Genomic DNA, 21,626 nt, shown 5'->3' on the forward strand with positions numbered 1-21,626 from the left:
CACGAGGACACCCAGATCCCTCTGCACTGAAGTATTCTGAACTTTCTCCCCATTTAAATAAGAAGTCACCTTTTTATTCTTTTAACCAAAATGGATAGCTTCACACTTATCCACGTTAAACTCCATCTGCCAAATTCACCTAACCTGCCAATATCCATTTGTAAATTTCTAATTTCTTCATTGCAACTTACTTTCCCATCTATTTTGGTGTCATCTGAAAATTTAGCTACAGTGCTTTCTATCCCTGAATCTAAGTCATTAACATAGATTGTAAATAGTTGGGGCCCAAGGACCGAGCCCTGTGGCACCCCACTATTTACAGCTTGCCATTCAGAAAAGGACCCATTTATCCTGACTCTCTGCTTTCTGTTGGTTAGCCAATCCTCTATCCAAGCTAATAATCACCTAACTCCGTGTGATCTTTTCTTGTGTATTAATCTTTTGTGCGGCATCTTATCAAAGGCCTTCTGGAAGTCCAGATATACTACATCTACAGGATCCACATATCCACTTTGCTTGTCACATCTTCAAAGAAATTTAGCAAAGTAGTCGAAGACAAGTTACTCTTCATAAAACCACGCTGACTCTGATGGATTGCATTTTGACTTTCCAAATGCCCCATTACTACTTCCTTAAAAACTGATTACCAACAATTTTCAAACAACAGATATTAAGCTACCCGGTTTATAGTTTCCTACATTCTGCTCACCGCCCCCCCCCCACCACCCCAACCCGTCTTTTAGAATAAGGGTGTTATATTAGCATTTTTCCAATCCACTGGAACCTTTTCAGAATCCAGGGAATTTTGGAATATTATTACTGATGCATCCACTATCTCTGCTGCCACTTCCTTTAAAACCCTGGGATGTAGGCCATCAGGTCCTGGGGACTTGCCACCCTTTAATTCCAATAGTTTGCTCAGCACTTTTTCTCTAGTGATGGTGATTGTTCTAAATTCCTCCTTCTCTATACCCTCTGCACTACCTGTTACTATTGGGATGGTACTAGTGTCCTCCACAGTAAAAACTGAGGCAAAATATTGATTAAGCATCTTTGCCATTTCTTTGTTCTCCACTACTAATTCCCCAGTCTCATCCTCCCAGGGACCAACATTCACTTTAGCTGCTCTCTTTCCTTTTATATACCTGTAGAAGCTTTTGCTATCAGTTTTTGCATTTTGCGCTAGTTTTCTTTCATAACTTACCTTTTGCTCTTTTTATTATTTTTTTGCTAACCCTTTGTTGAGCTTTAAAAGTTTCCCAATCTTGGAGCCTGCCACTGATCTTTGCAATTTGGTATGCCTTAGTTTTTGCCTTTATGTTATCTTTAACATCCTTGCTTAGCCATGGATACTTTTTCCACCTGTTACCATTTTTCTTCCTCTTTGGAATATATTTTACTTGGGAGGAATTGAATATCTCCTTAAATATCTGCCACTGTTCATAACTGTTCTACCTTGTAGTCTTCCTGCCCAGTCCACTAGGGTCAAATCTGCTCTCATGCCTATGTAATTACCTTTGTTTAACTCCAGAACACTAGCGTTGGACTCAAGTTTCTTGCTCTCAAATTTAAAATTCTAGCATGCTATGATCACTCTTCTCTAGAGGATCCTTTACTATGTGATCATTAATTAATCCCATCACATTACACAAAACCAAATCCAGAATTGCCAGCTCCACAACATATTGCTCCAAGAAACAATCTCTAATACACTCTATAAACTCTCCCTCGAGGCTACTCTTGCCAATTTGATTAGTCCAGTCTATATGCATATTAAAATCACCCATGATTATTGCCATGGCTTTCTTACATGCTCCCAGTGTTTCCTGGTTTATACTGTGCCCTACTGCTGAACTACTGTTTGGGGACCTATAGATTACTCCTACCAGGGACTTCTTTCCCTTGCTATTTCTTATTTCTACCCAGACTGACTCTACGTTTTGCTCGCCAGTGCTTATATCATTCCTCACAATAGCACTGATCTCTTTCTTTACTAACAAAGCTACACCACCTCCTTTTCCTTCCTGCCTATCCTTCCGAAACACTGAGTACCCTTGGATATTCAACTCCCAAACCTGTTCTCCCTGTAAACCACATCTCAGTAATCGCCACCAAATCATACCTATTTATCTCTATTTGCGCTGTTAATTCATTAGTTTTATTCTAAATGCTACGCGCATTCAGATACAAAGCCTTTAAGTTCGCCCCACTGTCAACGTTCCCTAACGTTCCCTACTCTTATGATTCTTTGGTGCAATATGGCGTTCACACACACTGTCCCTTCCTTTCATTTTTTGGTAACAATCAGCCTCGTCACTAACCTGCACTCTTACCTTCTTAACCTTTGATTTTTTATACTTCCATGCAACTGAATCCTCCCCCCAACTACTTAGCTTAAAGCACTATCTACAACCCCTGTTATGTGATTCGCCAGGACACTGGACCCAGCATGATTAAAGTGGAGCCCGTCCGAACGGAATAGCTCCCTCTTTCCATTGTACTGGTGCCAATGTCCCCATGAATTTGAACCCATTTCTCCTACACTAATCTTTGAGCCACGCATTTACCTCTTTAATCTTATTGACCCTGTGCCAATTAGCTCATGGCTCAGGTAGTAATTTGGAGATTACTACCTTTTTGGTTCTGCTTTTTAATTTAGCCCCTAGCTGCTCGTATTCCCTCAGCAGAATCCCTTTCCTCGTTCTACCTATATCGTTGGTACCTATGTGGACCATGGCAACTGGATCTTTCCCCTCCCACTCCAAGTTCCTCTGCAACCCAGATGAGATATCCTTAACCCTGGTGCCAGGTAGGCAACACAGCCTTCGGGACTCTCAATCCTGGCTACAGAGAACAGTATCTATTACCCTAACTATACTATCCCTGATTACAACTATATTTCTCTTTTCTCCCCCCACTCGAACGGCTCCCTGTGCCACAGTGCTATGGTCAGTTTACTCATCCTCCCTAAAGTCCCTGCGCTCGTCCACACAGGGAGCAAGAATCTCAAACCTGTTGGATAAGGGCAAAGGCTGAGGCTCCTGCAGTGCTACTTCCTGGATTCCTCTATCTGCCTCACTTATAGTCACACTCTCCTGTCCCTGACCACTGGCCAAATTTAAGGTAGTTAATCTAAGGGGTGTAACTTTCTCCTGAAACACAGCATCCAGGTAACTCTCCCCCTTCCTGATGTGTCGCAGTGTCCGAAGCTCAGACTCCAGCTCATCAAGCTGGAGTTCCTCGAGTAACCAACATTTGCTACAGATGTGGTCACTAGGAACCACAATGGGGTCCACCAGCTCCAACATCATGCAGCTACAACACATTGCTTGGCCCTGCATCTCTATTTTATTTAATTAGTTTTTCAATTTGTTTTAAAATTTCATACTGGTCTTTAGATCATCGATCTATAAAATAATTCTCCTATTTGCCTTTAATCTGAAAGCAAGTTAAAAGAGAGATTCAAAACGCACTTTTTAAAATTAACTGGAACTTGCTCTCGCTTCTGAGTTGAAGCTGAATTGTTAGGCCTCCGATCCTGGGCCCCAGTAGTCACCTTTAATCTGAAATCAACTTAGAATAGGTAGTTCAAACTAGCAGTTACTTACCAACCAATGAACTTACGGTTTTCCTGTGATGTCACACTTTTTTTTCACTTGGCGACAGTGACTGCAGAGGACACTCTCCCAGACTGCTTCATGGCGAAGGTGACTGCAGAGGACACTCTTCCATATATACATCAACAGCGTTTCCTTTAATCAACCTTCTCTGTTACCTCCTCAAAAAACTCTAGCAAGTTAGTTAGACTTGATGGTATCCTTTTCTGCTGTAATTATTCTATCATTTTAGATCACTGCTGATCTTGCCCATTCTATTTCACAGTATGGCTTGTTATGGGTTAGGTCTTACCCAGAATTGACAGCAATGGTCCTCAAGTAATAGAAATTAAATACAGTGGTAAACAAATCCTCCAATAATACAGATAGATAATAAAGAATAGCCTATAGGAAGCTTCGTAGGTAGAAGCTAGATTTCTTTAAATAACGAGTCCATACTGATAGCAGGTAACCTGACATTGTTTCTCGTTCATCCACATGGAAAAAGTGATAATTATTTTAATATATGTAATCAGACAATGAGGTTCTAAAGAGTTAGACTTTCAGACCAGCTTGGAGCCTGAGCAATATCCAAAGTTAAGACAATAATAAAGTGTCAGCCATGGCCACTTTGCAGCACTCAAGCCTCGTTGCACTTCAATCTACAACCTTCTCATTCTGGGATGAAGTACAAAATTAGGTTAATATTTCAGTATAGCATTGTTGGAGATGCAGTCTTTCGGATGAGATACCTGGCATGAGCTAACCAGAGCCCAAATTTTCATTAGTTTCCACTGTACTCAAAGATTTTGGACACACATGACTAAAATTTTTGAACTACCCTTAAGACATAATATAGGTTTCTCAATACTGGTTTATTTTCTCAATGATCAGCACACTCAGTAACAAACCAATGAGTGAATATAGGACAAATCAGTGAACCCAATTCAACATGCCTTGGTGCAAAAGTTTTTTAAAAAAAACTGGGTTTTTAGCTATAACTTTAAATAAGTTTGAAGTACCATTCTTGCTTATGAATTCACTGTTAATCTAGATGTCCAGCAGCTTCATTACTAAGCCTCGTAGATTACCTGAAAACGATTGCTCATAACAAAATTTTCTGTGCCAATATTTTGTTTACTACCTCTCTAGGGTTTACTTCAGTTGCAAAGTCAATTTTGGTTTTCTAGAGGATCAGTTGATCGAGAAAGATTCAATATCACTGTATACTCAAAGTGAAAAAAATAACTCATGTTACAATTTCAGCTTTCCATCCACTACAGAGAAGTGATTACTTAAACAGTTTATCTGGTCATTATTACATTGCAGTTTGTGGGACTTGCCCTATATAAATTGGCTGCCGGGTTTCCTACGTCACAAGTTCAAAAGTTCACTTCAAAAGTTCTTCAATAATTGTAAAGCACTTTATCTTTCATAAACTAAAATCTTAAAGTATAAATCCAAGTCTTTCTTTATTCTTTATAAAGTTCATCAAAAGCAAGCACATTATTCCAGGATATTGCTTCAGAAAAAAGTCACATATTTCCTCTAGTTAAATCTGCCTCCACACACATTCAGGCAGTGAATTCCAGGTCCGAACCACTCACTGCATTAAAAATATTTTCACATCACCATTGCTCTTTTTGCAAATCACCTCAACATCAGTGTCCTCTGGTTCTTAAGCCTCAACACCAATGGGAACAGTTTCTCCCCATCTAATCTGTCCAGACCCCTCATGATTTTGAATACCTCTATCAAATCTCCTCTCAACCTCTTCTCCAAGGAGAACAGTCCCAGCTCCTCCATCTATGGAACTATTCTCATGAATCTTATCTGCACCCTCTCTAATGCCTTCATATCCTTCCTAACATGTGAAACCCAGAACTGGACACAATACTCCAGTTGAGGTCAAACCAGTGATTTATACAGGTTTATTGTAACTTCTTTGCTTTTGTACTCTATCCCTCTATTTATAAGGCCCAGTATTTGTATTTGGTTTTTTTAACTAACCACTCTCTCAACCTGCTTTGCCACCAATTATTTATACACATATACCCCCGGCTCCTACACCCACTTGAACCCTAAATATTACCTTTCCCATTCTTCCAACCAAAATGAATCATTTCATACTTCTCGCATTAAATTTCACTTGTCCACCTATGGCACCAACCTGTCTATGCCCTCTTGAAGTTTAACACTCTCCTCACAGCTCACAATACTTCCCAGTTTTGTGTCATCAGCAAAGTTTGAAATTGTGTCCTGTACACTAAAGTCTAGGTCATTAACATATGAAGAGCAGCAGGGGTCCTAACGCCGGCCTCTGGGAACCCCACTATAAACCTTCCTCCAGTCTAATAAACACCCATTCACCACTATGTTTTCAGTCAGGTAATTCTGTATTCATGTTGCAACTGCCCTTGAATTGCATGAGCCCTAACTTCGCTTATAAATGTTGTGCAGCACTTTATCAAATGCCTTTCGGAAGTCCATGTACACCACACCAACCCACATCTACCGTCTCTTTTATCTCAAAAAACTCAAGCTAGTTAAATTGGTCTTGGTAAACTGTTGCTTGTTACTGTAACACCTAGAAATAGAGGAATGGACCACCTTGTGTCTAATTAGATGTTGAACTATTTATTGGCCTTTGTGCAATTCAGATGGCAACAGCAAGAAACTTATTCTTAGGACCGGTTTTCCAATGATCCACATAACCCTCAATCTCATTCCTAACCAGATAATCACCCACCACATTTCCAAAAACATTGGTCAAATTTTGTGATAAGAATAATGGTGAGGCTGGGTAAATCTAAGAACAACTACTATGACTAGATTTTCAACTGTCCACAGTGTTGCCAGGCAAGGGGGAGGGGTACTGCTTGAGTGGTGGTGAGGCCAGCAATCTCACACCTCCAATTAACTGGCTATTAAGCTCATTGAAAAGCTTATTAACAAACAAGAGAAGGGCAGAATGAAATTTTCAAAGAACAAAAAGAGTGAATGGTCGGGGATATCTTAGTGCACAACACGTAGTCATTATTTATTGTGGCTACTGATTAAAATCTTGAAACAAAAGGGAAAGTCAAACACAGGTGCTCATGCACTGACACAAAGTTTCCATCACTTGAGCAGAGCAGATTAATTACCTTATGAGTGAGTGCTTGGGCACTTATCTGGACCGTGAGGCTGCTGGCCCACTGCTATCCTGCTAGCTCTATTCTGCAAAGCAAGGCAAGCCCAGCGATAGCTGTAGTCTGCCTTTTGAAAAGTGCCCTCCAAAGCTAGTTCCCGCCTTCAGGCAGCATTGGGCACCACTAATTGGATGCTGAACTCACTTCTAGCCCAATTATGGCCTCTGCATATCAAAATAGTATCACTGCAGCGAGGGATTGGGACCCAGCAATGATCTAGGCATCAGGTTCCCAATCCTGGATTGAAAATCCAGCAGCTGGTGTCTGCAGATGTGGAAATCCAGAAGCTGCTGCTAACCCGGCTCCTCCACTGGGTGCACTCTTGCAGTCCTGGTCAATATACTCGGCATGAAAAAGAATGCAACTGCTTGAGATGCTTGCCCACTAGTTCCAAATTAAAGGCGGTAGAAAACTTTGAGCTAACGCATTGAAGAGGAATGGCATGATTTTTAACAGCATGATAAATGATGATGGTTACCAAACCACTTTTCCAGCTCTGAAAAATATACAAGTGTGGAGTTCTTTTCCCTCAAAAGAAAATTGTTGGAGATGTTTAAAAAATTAAACGGTCTCTTTTATTTCTATTAATCCCATCTTTACTTTGCTTGCTGTACATGATTCATGTCTAATTTATATTTCCTGGTTTAGACTCATCACAGGTCACTAAGTATTCATCAATCTGATTTCTTGAAGAGCCTCTTTCTTGCTCTGCTCAAAGGGCACCACACTGGATCAGCTGCCAGATTAGAGCTCTAAAGCCCGCAAAAAAAATTATGGGTTAGACAACAGGGTGAACAGAAGTGCTGTTCTTTCACAACTGACAGCAAAATTCAGGTCATTATAGTATGCATTTTGGTTGGAAGCCTCAGTCAACTGATTTAACTGGGAGGAGCGGGCAACTAGTCCCTGAAGTATTGCTCTTTGGTGAAAAAGGACCAAATGGAGAAGGAACCCTTAATCCACATCCATGTTATACCACTTTGCTTTCTAATCTGAAAACATGATGCCATTGGTCCCATTCTTTTGGGCAATGCCAATGACACATTGGTATCCTAAAGCTAGGGGTTCCAAAACCAATTACAGCACCCCAACACTAATGGAGGGGGAGGAGAGAAAAAACAGGAAGCCATTTAGCCTGTCATCAGTTTTCAGGAAAATGCTGGAATCTCTTAAGGAAGTATTAACAATGCACTTGGAAAATCCTAGTATGATTAGGCAAAGTCAACATGCATTTTACAAAAGAGAAATAGTGTTTGACAAATTTAATTAAGAGTATTTTAAGGATGTCACTATTAGGGTAGTTAAAGGGAAAGTAGATAATGTAATATATAATGGATTTCCAAAAGGCGAATAATAAGATGCCACACAAAAGGTCAATATGAAAGAAAAAGGACTGAAGTTGAGGGTGGTATATTAGCATGGATAGATTGGTTAACAGACAGGAAGCAAAGAACAGGGGTACACAGGGCATTTCCAAGTTGGCAAGCTGTAAATAGTGGAGTGCCACAAGGATCAGTGCTGGAGTCTCAGCAGTTTGTAATCTATGCTAATGACTTAGGCAAAGAGACCTGAAGTAATATATCTAAGTTTTCTGATGACAAAGCTAGGTGGGAATATAAACTATGAGGAAGGCACATAGAGGCTGCAATGAGTTACAGACAGATTAAGTGAGTGGGCACAGAGTGGCAAGTGGAGTATATGGAGAGGTTATTCACTTTGGTAGTAGGAATAGAAAAGCAGAATATTATTTTCAAAAGGCGTGAAATTTGTAAATGATGATAATGTTCAGAGGGACTAGGGTGTACTCATGCAAAGAACAAAGTTAGCATGCAGGTATAGCAAGCAATTGGAAAGGCATATTTGACCTTCACTGCAAGCGGCTTGGTGTACAAGAGTAAAAAAGTCTTGCTACAATTGTAGAGGGTTTTGGTGAGATTACACTTGGGAGTATTGTGCATAGTTCTGGTCTCTATATTGAAGAGGGGGTATTCTTGCAGTCGAGGCGGTGCTGCAAAGGATGAGAGGATTGTCCTATGATGAGAGGCTAAGTAAATTGGACCTATAGTCCCACTGAAACATACAAAATTCTGAAGGGATTTGACAGGGTGGACAGAGGTCGTTTCCCATGCCTAGGGAATCTAAAACATAGGGGCAGAGTCTTATGATAAGGGGCTGATCAACTAGGGCGGAGATGAGGAGAAATTTCTTCATTCAGTTGTGAATCTTTGGACTTCTCTGTGCCAAGTTAAGTGGATGCTCCATTGTTGAATACATTTAAGGCTGAGATAGATGATTTTTGGCCTCTCAAGGGATCAAGGGACATGAGGGAGCGGTAAGGAGGCGGACTAAAAGCTGAAGGTCAGCCATGGCAGTGCTGTATGGCAGAACAGGCTCGAGGGACCATATGGCCTATTCCTGTTTCTAACTCTTGTGTTGAAACTGAAGGTCAAGTCCGGGATACCCCTGGCCTATATAACTCAAGTTATTTCCACAGCAAACTCAAGTGACCCTGACTGTGGCTCAATTGTTCATAAATATTTTCAACTGGCTCTCATCTAGAGTGGAAGATGTTGAGCAAAACCCCAAGCAGAGTCTGCATCTGTGCACAATGAATCAAGCTTCAATATCATGGATTGAATGGATTATCTTGAAATGGTTGACCTCTTGTACTCAGTCTAAAAACTATGTAATGTTTTGCAACAAAGGAAGACAACAAAAACAGGCTTTTAACACATAATCACTGGAAATATCTGTAGCATGCAACAATTTTAAAGCCATGAACTAGAATAGACCAGATTTAAGTGGGATCTAAAGTATGTGTAGGAAATGTTACAAGAACTTGCTAAATATACAAAGTCTGAAAAGCTATTCATCCTTAAAAAAAAGTCTCTTTAACCATGGTTAGTTTTTTAGTCTTACTTCATTTCATATGTAGAAAGGTTCAAATCATTTTCATAAATCGAAATTTGTTCTGCAGATTCTTTAAACTATTTCAACTTTTTAAGAAAAAGTTTTACATGCTATGACATACATGCTACAAATGGTGCATATTAAATTAAATATAACCCAAGATTATACAATTGTATGTAAACCAAGAGTCAAAATATACAACCAAATACAAAGCAGCAGTAAAACGTGGTGCATTACAAAATACAATTTAGAATAATGAATGAGGAACACGCAAATGCACCTGGGGCACCGGCACAGGAGGTTGAAATCCATTATGTAATTTTAAAAAATCATTCTTGGGATATGGACAATGCTGACATATTCAGCATTTATTGTCCAATCTTAATTGCCTTTGGGAAGGTGGCAGTGGACTGTTATCTTGAACTGTTGCAGTCAAAGTACTTGGTATGCTCTCACAATGCTGCTGGATAGGGAGTTCCAGGAATCCAGCCCAGCAACAATGAACAAATGGTGATGTATGGCCACGTAAGATTGGTATGAGACTTGGAGGGGTGATGTCCCATTCATCTCCTTCCCTTGTCCTTCTAAGTGGCAGGGATCACAGGTTATGGAGATGCTGCCAATGAAGCCTTAATGAGGTGATATAACGCATGCTGTAGAAAGAACACACTGCAGCCAAGTACACAAATTTGTGGAGGGAGCAGATGTTTAAATTTAATGTCAAGCTGTTTAAATAAGCAATGCAAATATAGAAATATTCTCATAAGCTTAGAAAACAGTGGCTTTAAAATTGCTATTGAACTTGTGAATTTGAGATCAAATGTCACTTGGTCAATTGTTCATGGAATCAGCCAGTTATAATAGTCAATTCCTGCACAAAACATACTAATGCAACTTGGATACAACTCTACCAGATTAAAAATTTTACATCAGCCACATGGCATAGGTACAAACATGCCAAATGCCTTAATTTCATTGACATGACTTTTAACATGTATAATCAAGGTTATTTTTCAGCATTCTATGCATGCTCTTGGCTTGAGCTACTCATGACTAACACCACAGGAAACCTAATACAAAAGGAAAAAACTGGATGCCGGAAATCTAAAATAAAAACAAGTGCAATCTGAAATGAAAACAGAAAATTCTAAAAATACTCAGTACATCAGTCAGCATCATTAGAGTGAGAAACAAGAGTTAATGGGCCGTAACTTCCGAGCTCCAGGGCAGTGTAACTGGAGATGCACTGGGGAACTCTCCTGGCCCCATAAGTTCACAGGTAAGGTTATTCATGGCCCTGCACTGGGAACTATCTGAAAATGCTATTTAAATCACAAATTTTTATGGGTCCAACTATCTTATGTCAATAAAAACAGAATTACCTGGAAAAACTCAGCAGGTCTGGCAGCATCGGCGGAGAAGAAAAGAGTTGACGTTTCGAGTCCTCATGACCCTTCGACAGAACTGGCACACCAAAACCCTCCTTTTTTACCTTGAAATCTTTCCAATCCTTCCTTGCCCAACATTCCAACTCAGGCAGGGCAGCACGTTCCCGGGGCCTTCTTTCGAGGGCTTCTGTCGAAGGGTCATGAGGACTCGAAACGTCAACTCTTTTCTTCTCCGCCGATGCTGCCAGACCTGCTGAGTTTTTCCAGGTAATTCTGTTTTTGTTTTGGATTTCCAGCATCCGCAGTTTTTTTGTTTTTATATCTTATGTCAATAGTTGCCCAGAAAAACTTAGAATTAAAATCACCTCAAGCTTCTGGTTAACTGTTGTACACATCCAAACTGAACCCCCACATGCTGTAAAAAAAAAGGGTGTGGCCTCCTTGTGTCCAACTCTCAAGCCCTCGAAAGAAGGCCCCGGGAACGTGCTGCCCTGCCTGAGTTGGAATGTTGGGCAAGGAAGGATTGGAAAGATTTCAAGGTAAAAAAGGAGGGTTTTGGTGTGCCAGTTTAAAGTAGAAGGAAAGCGGAGACATTTGTTTTAGAGTACAAGTAATTGTGTTTATTGTATTATCTTTAACGTAAGACAGTGTAATTATTACGGACTAGCCATATAAATACTGTAGCTTAAGAGCAGGTCAGAGGCTAGGAATCCTGCGACAAGTAACTCACCTTCTGGCTCCCCAAAGCCTGTCCACCACCTACAAGGCACAAGTCAGGAGTATGATGGAATACTCCCCACTTGCCTGGATGAGTGCAACTCTCACAACACTCAAGAAGCTGGACACCGTCCAGGACAAAGCAACCCACTTGATTGGCACCACGTCCACAAACTCCCTCCACCACCGACACAGACTAGGAGCAGTGTGTTCCATCCACAAGATGTACTGCAGGAATTCACCAAGGCTCCTTAGACAGCGCCTTCCAAACCCACGATCACTACCACCTAGAACGACAAGGGCAGCAGATAGATGGGAGCATCACCACCTGGAGGTTCTCCTCCAAGTAACTCACCATCTTGACTTCCTATCACTGGGTCAAAATCCTGGAACTCCCTCCCTAACAGCATTATGGGTGTACCAACACCACATGGACTGCAGCGGTTCAAGAAGGCAGCTCACCACCACCTTCTCAAGGGCAACTAGGGATGGGCAATAAATGCTGGCCCAGCCAGCGAAGCCCACATCCCATGAATGCATAAAAAATATTTCATATCTTTTGACCTTTGGTGTAGCAAAATTCTTGTGTGTAAACTGTGAACGTGTAGCTTCATTCTTTTAGTAAACATCTGGGTTTTCAGATTCAAAAAATTATTAAAAACATTAGAGATCATAACAATGCAGTTTACAAAATTGAAAGTATTACACGTAAATCACTGTTTCACCTGAAGGAGCTTTTGAGGCCTTAGGTGATGGGGAGGGCGGGGGTAAATGGCAGGTGTTGTATTTCTTGCACTTGCATGGAAAAGCTGTCATAGGAAGAAGAGGCGATGTTGGGGAAATTGTGGGGTGGACCAGGGTTTCAGAGAAGGTACTGTACCTTTTGTCATTTTAATCTCTCCATTCTTCCACCCTGTCGCAGACCTTCCAATTTGTTCTATTTCCCAAGCTCTCTACCCTGCCCCCCTCTCTTTCACTTTGTTTAAAATCCATTATGTCTCTAACTTTTCCCAGTTCTGATAAAAGGTCACCGACCGGAAACGATAACTGTTTCTCTCTCCAATAGATGCTGCCTAATCTGCTGAGTATTTCCAGAATTTTCTGTTTTTAAATTGCCACAGGAAACCAGTTTATATAATTTAAAAATGAACTGATCGATGGGAATATGGCTTTGGAACCAATGACTGATCACAGGCATAAGTACAGAGTACAGGAAAGTCTTTCCATAATCCACCAATATCTAAAAAAAATAGCATCTTTGCTAATAATGAAAGCAACAATATAGGCATCTACTTTTCTTCCACAAATATTTGGCCCAGTAAATCTCACTGATTTTACTAGCTGTTTTTCTAACTCAAAATCATGTATATCTTTCCATACAGTGCTTATGCTAAATTTAAAAATAAATCAAATATTGAGAAAATGTAATAAGAGATGATTTTTTGTTGCAAGCTTTAAGGGGTAGCACGTGCTGGTTCCTTGTTTGAACAATGAAAACAACTAAATATTATGGATTAGTAAGTCCCCTCAGAACATGTACAGGAATACATACAAAACTGTCTTAAATCTCAAAACAGCAGTTTTTTTTTTAGGGTTTCTGAGACCCTAATAGTTATGGGAACACATTGGCAACAAAGTTCAGTCATGAGACGACATTAATGAAATAAAGTCAGAATAAGTTTATTAAGTTCTCAGGTAAACTATTACAATAAACTCAGACAGTGATATAAAGTCTAAGACAAGTTTTATACTTCCTGTGTTATTTTGGGTGGGGTTACTAACAGATTACTTCTGTTCTTGCAGCTTTTGATCTTCAAGCTTCTCTCTCACTCACACCCCAACCCCAGATTTCTCCACCGTGCAAACCTGATCGGGAGGGCCTCTTCAATCCTGGCTCTTATCTAAATTAACTCCTCCCACTACCCAATTATCTTTAGCCCCATGGTTTGGCATTCTTTACTTAACTAACCAAGAATAGTTCATGTAATTGTTGCTAACCTCACATAATTATGTGATGCCTTCATATTTACCACGGTATCTCGAGGCTTCTACATCCTCTGGTCACTTATCTTGTAGAGAAACACACTCCTGCCTTAAGCCTACACAAGCAGGGTTTTTTGGCTTTTAGCTGCAGGAAGCTTTTAAAACTTGATATAGCTTACCAGAATCCTTCTACCTTTGCATCACTCTATGCTGTGCTCTATTTCTAAGTTTTCCCACTCTATCTTATTAGAGACTTGTCTTGGTAGTAAAGTTAAATGTTAGTTTCTAACAATAGTTAGATTTTACAATTAGCATTTTGGTTAATAACCTAATAATCTCAAAACTTAACATGTTTATCCTCAAACAACTTTGAAAGCAAAAAAGTCCAAACATGCTTTTTAAAAAGTAAATCTAATTGAAATAAAGAAAGCCTCCATCTATATATGTTTTGTACCGTGTCTCATTGGGGTTAGCAATCAGAATCTGTGACTCACTGGTGTAAACAATTAGAGTATTTCTAAGATCAAAACACAGGAGTTAATTTTCACAAAGCATCGAGTGATTTATGCAGTGAAGATCACTTAATAGCTAGATTGTAGATTTACCCTGAATCATTTACGTAAGCAGCTTACATTCTAACTGTGGGTGCAAGTCATAGTAATAGAAAAAATAGAAAAAATGAAAAACATAACAGGAAATTTTGTAGACAGGAACCACATGCAGGCAAGATTTTTAATTGACTGCCTGTGGCATTGCACATGGGAAATCAAGACCAGGTGTAATCATTGAATGGTGGGGTTAGAAAGTGGAGGATAATTGAACCAAGCATAATTCAGTTTCCATTTTCAAGTAACAAACAAGTTAAGTAACACAACTTTAAAGTAACCTGGGAACCAGAGAAGTAGAGTTGGTTGGAGCATATTAGTACACTATAGGCTAAGGAGATAGAAAACAAAACTGAAGTCCCATAGTTACACCATTGGCTGTTATTACAACATGATGAGTCTATATAGGTAGTTTCATCAGAAATGCGAACATAAATGATTTTAATGGAACTTTTGACAAAGGTAGTGTGCACATATTCAAAAATTTTAATGTATTAGAACATATAGACATTGAGGTTATATTTTAATACGCTAGAGATTGGGACCAATTCAAAACATTGACACATAATAAAGTCCGATACATCAAGAATCCACCACTGATGCAGTACAATTGATGAATTTCTTTGTATTGGTTATCCCCAAACATCTTGCACCAATACCCAGTGGTGGTGAAGTTAAACAAATATCCTGATGCAATATGTAAAGCCAAATAGTAGAGACATTGAAGGAATACAATAATTCCATTAATAATTTCATCAAGGAATTCAGATGATGCAGATTAACCCCTCTAGCTGTACTCCTGCATTCAATGAATTATTCAACACAATGAATTCTTGTCTTTTGATTTGGTTTCTGATATCAACTGCTTAAAAGTAACTAAGAATGGCCATCATGCCTTGGATCTCGATCAATTATTCAAACTTAGAAAAAGAGAAGTGCACGTATTTTCCCCTAATCTAATCAAAATAAGTGCAGGACTAACATTCAAAAACAAAAGCAGCACCATTCAAGTTCAACTTACTTGGGTCCTCCACACTCCAGTGCCGAAGCTTTCACAACAGGGAGAGGCTGAAATCCAACTGGTTCAATGCTAAGTGTGTTACCTTCCACAGCTTCAAGAATTGTTGAAGCTAGCTGTAGAAGAGGGAAAGATAATTCTTACAACCTACTAAAAATCTTGTTTAACCTATGACAGCAAGTTAACATTTGTTTCATCTTGAATTTCAATATCCATATGGATTACAAGCTAAACAAACTTCTCAAAATGAACACCTCCCTCAAATTAAATGTTTGGCTGCATAGACACCCGGAACCTAAAAAGGCTGTGTACTTAGTCAATTGAAATTTTCAAGATTGAGGTCAATTCATTTGCACATCAATAGATTTTTTTTTTGTTAGTCAAGAGAATCAAAGGTTATGGGCTAAAGATAGGTAAATAAGTTTGAGGTACAGATCATCCATAATCTAAATGAATGGCAAAACAGACTCAATAGGCTGCAATGGTCTGTTCCTATGTAGAACAGTGCTCCTAACTTTAGCAGCAGCCCACTGAGGTTGATGAGGGCAACTTTTCAGAGTTGACTAAGATTGTCTTAGTCCAATCTCTGAAGGATATTAGTGAATAGTAGATTTTTAACGGCATGGTTATACTTTTGGTGTACAAATTACAATTGAGAAAATAGTTTAACTTGCCATTGTAGGATTTGAACTCAAAACATTAAGCTTGCCTATCTAGCACCAAAATCACTAGCCTAAAATACATTCTACTTAAGATGCCCTCTGATCAAAAATGTTTGAAAACGAAACAACAAACCTAGATTTAAATTTTAAGCACAACCTACACAATAAGCACTACTGACCTTGTAGTTTCTACATTACTGACTTTAGTTTTAACTATATTGTTGATTTGTGATCTTTCTTACCTCACTTTTTGAAAACGTCAAGCAAGGATATATATCTTCTTTATAGATTCTGTCTAAAAAACAGCAAGTTCTATCGATTGTTGGCTCTTCTTTCCATGCTTTAAATTCACCAAACAGAAGCGAATCAACCTTTTGCAAATTTACACAATATGTTGTAAGTAAAGCTGAAAACAAACCGCAAGTTTCTAACTTTGGATAGCTTAAAACTATTTATTTATTAAATGTTAACACTTATTTAAAAATTCCAATTAAACTTTGCCATATACTGTTAACTGAACTCTTAATTTGCTCCCAAAGCTACAATGAAATGAGTGAAGATTGTAGCATATGCATCTACTTTGATTGGATTGGAGCAGAGATTTTGTTTATCTGCAATTATGTAAACTTCTCATCCAAGCTAGGAAACCGCTTTTCACAAATTTGAGGCTATGCTGTACTTCAATAATACTACTTTTGATAAGAAAGACAGTCTTTGCCCAGTGATGCATATTTGGCTCCAAGTCAAAAATTGCAGGTTCAAGATCTACTCCAGAGACTCAAACATATATCTATGTTGACAAGAGCAAAAAACTGCGGATGCTGGAAATCCAAAACAAAAATAAAAATAAAAATTGTTCTTTCTACCTTTAATTAGCACATTCCTTAGGTAATATCACCACCTTCAACACCTCTTTGTCCTTTTGTCTATGACATCTTTTGGCTATCTCCACCTATCACTGGCCCTCTATCCAGCTCTACTTGTCCACCACCCCCCCCACCCCCTGCTTAAACCAGCTTATATTTCACCTCTTTTCTATTTTTACTTAGTTCTGTTGAAGAGTCATACAGACTTGAAACGTTAACAGTGTTCCTCTCCGCAGACCTGTTGAGTTTTTTCAGGTATTTTTATTTTTATCTATGTTGACACTTCAGTGGAGTACAGAGGGATTGCAACACTTACAGAAGTGCTGTTTTCGATGAGATGATAACCTGAGGCACTGTCTAACCCTTCAGACGTGTGTTAAAGATTGAATGGGACCATTCAAAGAAAATCACAGGAATGCACTGGTGCCAAGGTACTGAAAATCACTGCATAAATGCAAAGGCTTTCTTTCCAACTGCAAAGCACGAGAAACTTCAGAGATTGTTGGACTCCATTCGTTATGCAAAAATCAAAATATTTCCTAATAAGATTTCTTCCTTGAACAAAATCAGGTCTAACTCTCTTTTTAAACAGTAAGATAGGAAAACGTCCCAGGTGCTTCACAGTACTATAAATCAGACAAAAGTTGAAACTAAGAAAAAGATATTAAGATGGGTAAGCTTCCACAGAGGGTCTTAAAGAAGGAAGGGGAAGTTTACAGAGGGAATTCCAGACCTTAGGCCTTAAATGGTTGAAGATACAGCCCCAGATGGTGAGGCATTGGGAATGAGGGATGCACAAGACGCCAAAGTTGGAAAGCAGTGGAATTCTCGAAGGGTGGCACGAATATAGAGTTAGAGGCAGGGGAGATATTTGAACACAAAGGATAAGAATTTTAAATTTCAGGCATTGGTGGACTGGGGAACAATGTAAATCAGCAAGAACACTGGTGATGGATGAGCAGGACTTGGCACGGGATATGATATAGGTAGCAGAGTTTTATAAGAGTTCAAATTTATAGAGGTTGTAAGTTGAAAGGTCAAAAGAACATCAGAACTGTTGACTCTGGAGGTAAGAAAATTACAGATGAAGGTTTAGCAGATGGGCTGAGGTAAATGCAGAGATGGCATGGAGGTGGGTATGGGGTCAAAAGCTCAAATCAGAGTCAAATAGGTTGCCAATCTTGCGATCAGTCTGGTTCAGCCCAAGAGTGCCCAAGGAGGGGAATAGAATCGGTGGCAAAAGAACAGTGCTTTTGGTGAAGGCAAAGATAAAGATTTTGGGTTTCCCAACACTTAAATCAGCGGAAATTGCAGCTAACCCAGAACTGAAAAAGCGGGCTGACAACATAATGGCAGTGGAGGGATTGAGACAGGTGATAGTGAGGAAAAGCTAAATGTTGCCAAAGTAAATGTGGAACTTGATTTCAGCCAGGTAACATCATTGAGTAATAACCTGTGTACATGAGAACAAAGGGGCCAAACATAGATCCTTGGTTGTGGTTTGGTGGGGGGGGGGATAGTGGATGGAATCATAGGAAATGTGGAACCAGGAAGTGAACCCATTGCTTCTCTGGATTTTATTGGCCAGGCAGAAATAGAACCTGGCTGCATCACAGAAGAAAGACGTAGAAGGATGATGTCATAATTGACCATGCCACAGGCTACGCAAAGATTGAGAAGGATGAGGAGGACTAGTGTAACATGTTAAGAGTGATGCCATTTGTAAACCAAAAAAGGTCAGTTTAGCCTTGGAGTTAACAATTAATTTCACCATGAACCTTGGTGTTACAATTACAGTAAATTTTGACCATTCACAACCTCTTTCATGAATTTGTTCACCAGCGTGAAAGGGTTTGTACACTCAATCGCACACCATGGCCCAAATCTTTGCCCACCCACGGCATTGGCCTCGAAATATCTTCAGAAATTGGAAAGATTTCTATTGAAGTTCATTTTAAAATACCTGTTTAGCATCTTCAAGAGATTACAAATGAGGGAAAGAGCCTAAAAGTAAGGATTTGACTTCCTAGATAGTCAATGGTTGAATTTGAAAACACAATACCTTATAGGATGGGGGGTGGGGACGGGGGGTGGGCAGTCAGCTGGTGAGCTACTTCATAGATTAATGCTTTTCAGGTTTTAAATGTTTTTGAAACAGAAGTATAGATTTGTTTGGGTAAAAGGGTTAAAAGTGCATCGAGATTCTTTATGAAGTATGAATAAGCTCAAAACCAAGCTGCTAAATAACATGCTGGCACTGCAGAACAATTATATGCTGTGTAAAGTTAAGACTCTAATTGCATGTTGCGGTGATGGAGTTTTTGTTTATAATGACTAAAAAAAAAGCATGTCCTTGAATTCAATGCTTGGGGCGTGAATTTGAGGCATGTCACCGCTCTGGAAAGATAGGTGAAGAGTTGGAGGTGTTTCCACATCTGGAAGAGCAAAGCTCAGATGTACAGAAGACAAGTAATTTTGCAATGGCTGGAGCCTATAAAAGTATTTTATAAAGTATGTTCGCTATTCGTGATTTTGTCCTTCGCATGATTTCATGGGAACGTAGCCCCTGCAAACGGTGGGACTTAACTGTAATTTTGAACACTGAATTGGAGTCCTTTGATTACTCATCAGCTGTTGGGCCTCATGTTACTCAAAACTTATTTTTGAAAAACCTTAAAAAGCAAAAAACTTACCTCTTTACAATCTCTTACAATAGGTTGCATCACATTCAGCTCTTGGCTGTTGCTGGCCATAGCACTTGTACTTTTATTTCGAGCATGTCCCTTTTTAAAATGAGCTTTTGCATTTGGTTGAAGCTCCTTGGTAGGTGATGTTGGTGAAGAGGACTGGACTAGTGTTTTCAATGCTGCCACTTCAGCTTGCAGTACGTCAATCTTTAAAATAAATGCAGAATAACTAAATTATGATTGGTTCTTTAGTCCATCAAATTTGTGTGGCAAATAGAAATAGAAAATGCTGGAAAAATTTAAGCAGGTTGGGCAGCATCTGTGTAGAGAGAGAAACAGGGTTAATGGCTATAACTTTCGTGCTACTCGGCGTCAGGTTTGGGGGTGTACCCCAAAGATGCACTGGAGAATCCCTCTGGGAAGTTCCAGGGTAAGGGCTCGCACGACAATTGCCCAGAAGTGCACACTTCCTCTGGACAACTGCGCTGCACTAGGAACCATCCAAAAATGCAGATTAAATCGCAAACTTTGAACGGTTCCACTGATGTTATACCAACAGTTACTCAGAAAAAGTTAGGAGAATTAAAACCTCTTCTATCTTCCAAGTAACTATTGTAAAGACCCAGACCAACCCCCATGGGACTCCTCACATCCCACCAACCACGCCCAATGCCCCAGCCTCACCAACACCAGACCCCCACCCAAATTCCGACATCCCCACACTCCCCAAACTCCAACAGATCCCACCACCAGAATACCCAAGCCCACCCCCCCCACTCTTCACCCAAACACCCAACCCACCCTGGACACCTCACCTCCTCAAATCCTATCTACTTACCTTGGACACTTACCTTCTCCCTGGCCTGTCAATTTCCCTGGCCCTTTAAATGAACTGCTTTACAGCAGCTAATGCCGTAAAAAAGGGGCGTGGCCTCCTTTAATACACTGGAGCTAGACTTCGCTGGGGCCTGCGAGGAATCTTTCAATGCAGGCCCCAAGCAACTCCAACAAACGGAAGTGAACGTAATTTTCAAGACCAGGTAAATAATAAATATTCTAATTCCTGTGGGCCAGCACTTTCTGAAGCTAGTCGGAGGTAATGGCCCAATACTTCACCAGGACTGGGAAAAGTTAAAGCATGTAATAGTTTTTAAGAAAGGGGTGGGTGGGACAAGGACAAAAGGAAGGGCTGGAACAGGGTGAAAGACAGGAGAGACTGAATAACAGAAAAGTTAGTCCTCCAGGGCCAAAGGGAACAGTGAAGGGGCAAGAAAAGAAACAAAGAAACAAAGTGTGCCGAGAGCAGGTGGGCTGCTAAATGAAACAAGCAAAGAAAAGGAAACAAAATGGGGGACAGAGTTTACAGTTTGAAATTGCTGAACTCTGTGTTGAGTCCAAAAGGTTGTCAAGTGCCGAACTGAAAAATGAGGTGCTGTTCCTGAAGCTTGTGTTGAACCTCACTGAACAGTGCAACAGGCCAGGGGCAGAGATGTCAGCATGAGAGCAAGGTGGAGAATTAAAATGACAGGCCATCAGAAGCTCGTGATCATGCTTGCAGACAGAACGGAGGTGTTCTGCAAAGCATTCACCCAATCTGCTTGATCTCCCCAATGTAGAGACCACAGCAAATACAATAGACTAGATTGAAAGTAGTAAATGTAAATTGCTGCTTCACCGGAAGCAGCGTTTGGGGCTTTGGATGGTGAGGAGAGAGGAAGTAAAAGGGCAGCTGTTATATCTCCTTCGTTTGCATGGATAAAGGTGCCATGGGAAAGGGACGAGGTTTTGGGGGGGGGGGGGGGGGGTGGTGGCTGAGGAGTGGACGAGGGATTCACGGAGGGAATGCTAAAAGGGGAGGGGAGGAGGAGATGCATTTCATGGTAGCATCACGCTGAAGGCGTCGGAAATGGTGGAAAATGATCCGTTGAATATGGAGGTTGGTGGAATGGAAGGAGAGAACAAGGGGACCCCTATTATACTTCTGGGAGGGCGTGGAAGTGGTG

At 40.1% G+C, this 21,626-nt stretch overlaps 1 protein-coding gene across 9 annotated transcripts in view; it reads right to left on the bottom strand.

Moving 5' to 3' along the window:
- The window catches only part of LOC121292896 (RAB3A interacting protein (rabin3)), a 79,965-nt gene that overhangs the window by 16,571 nt on the left and 41,768 nt on the right, over positions 1-21,626 (bottom strand). For all 9 annotated transcript variants that reach the window (XM_041215355.1, XM_041215354.1, XM_041215350.1 and 6 more), the window contains 3 exons: positions 19,630-19,830; positions 16,313-16,441; positions 15,412-15,524 (listed from right to left, as the gene is read on the bottom strand). In XM_041215355.1, coding sequence (XP_041071289.1) covers positions 15,412-15,524; positions 16,313-16,441; positions 19,630-19,830 — 443 coding nt within the window. The remainder of the gene's footprint in view (positions 1-15,411; positions 15,525-16,312; positions 16,442-19,629; positions 19,831-21,626) is intronic.

Source organism: Carcharodon carcharias, chromosome 21, assembly GCF_017639515.1.
Source record: "Carcharodon carcharias isolate sCarCar2 chromosome 21, sCarCar2.pri, whole genome shotgun sequence".
In the NCBI taxonomy this organism is placed as follows: domain Eukaryota; kingdom Metazoa; phylum Chordata; class Chondrichthyes; order Lamniformes; family Lamnidae; genus Carcharodon; species Carcharodon carcharias.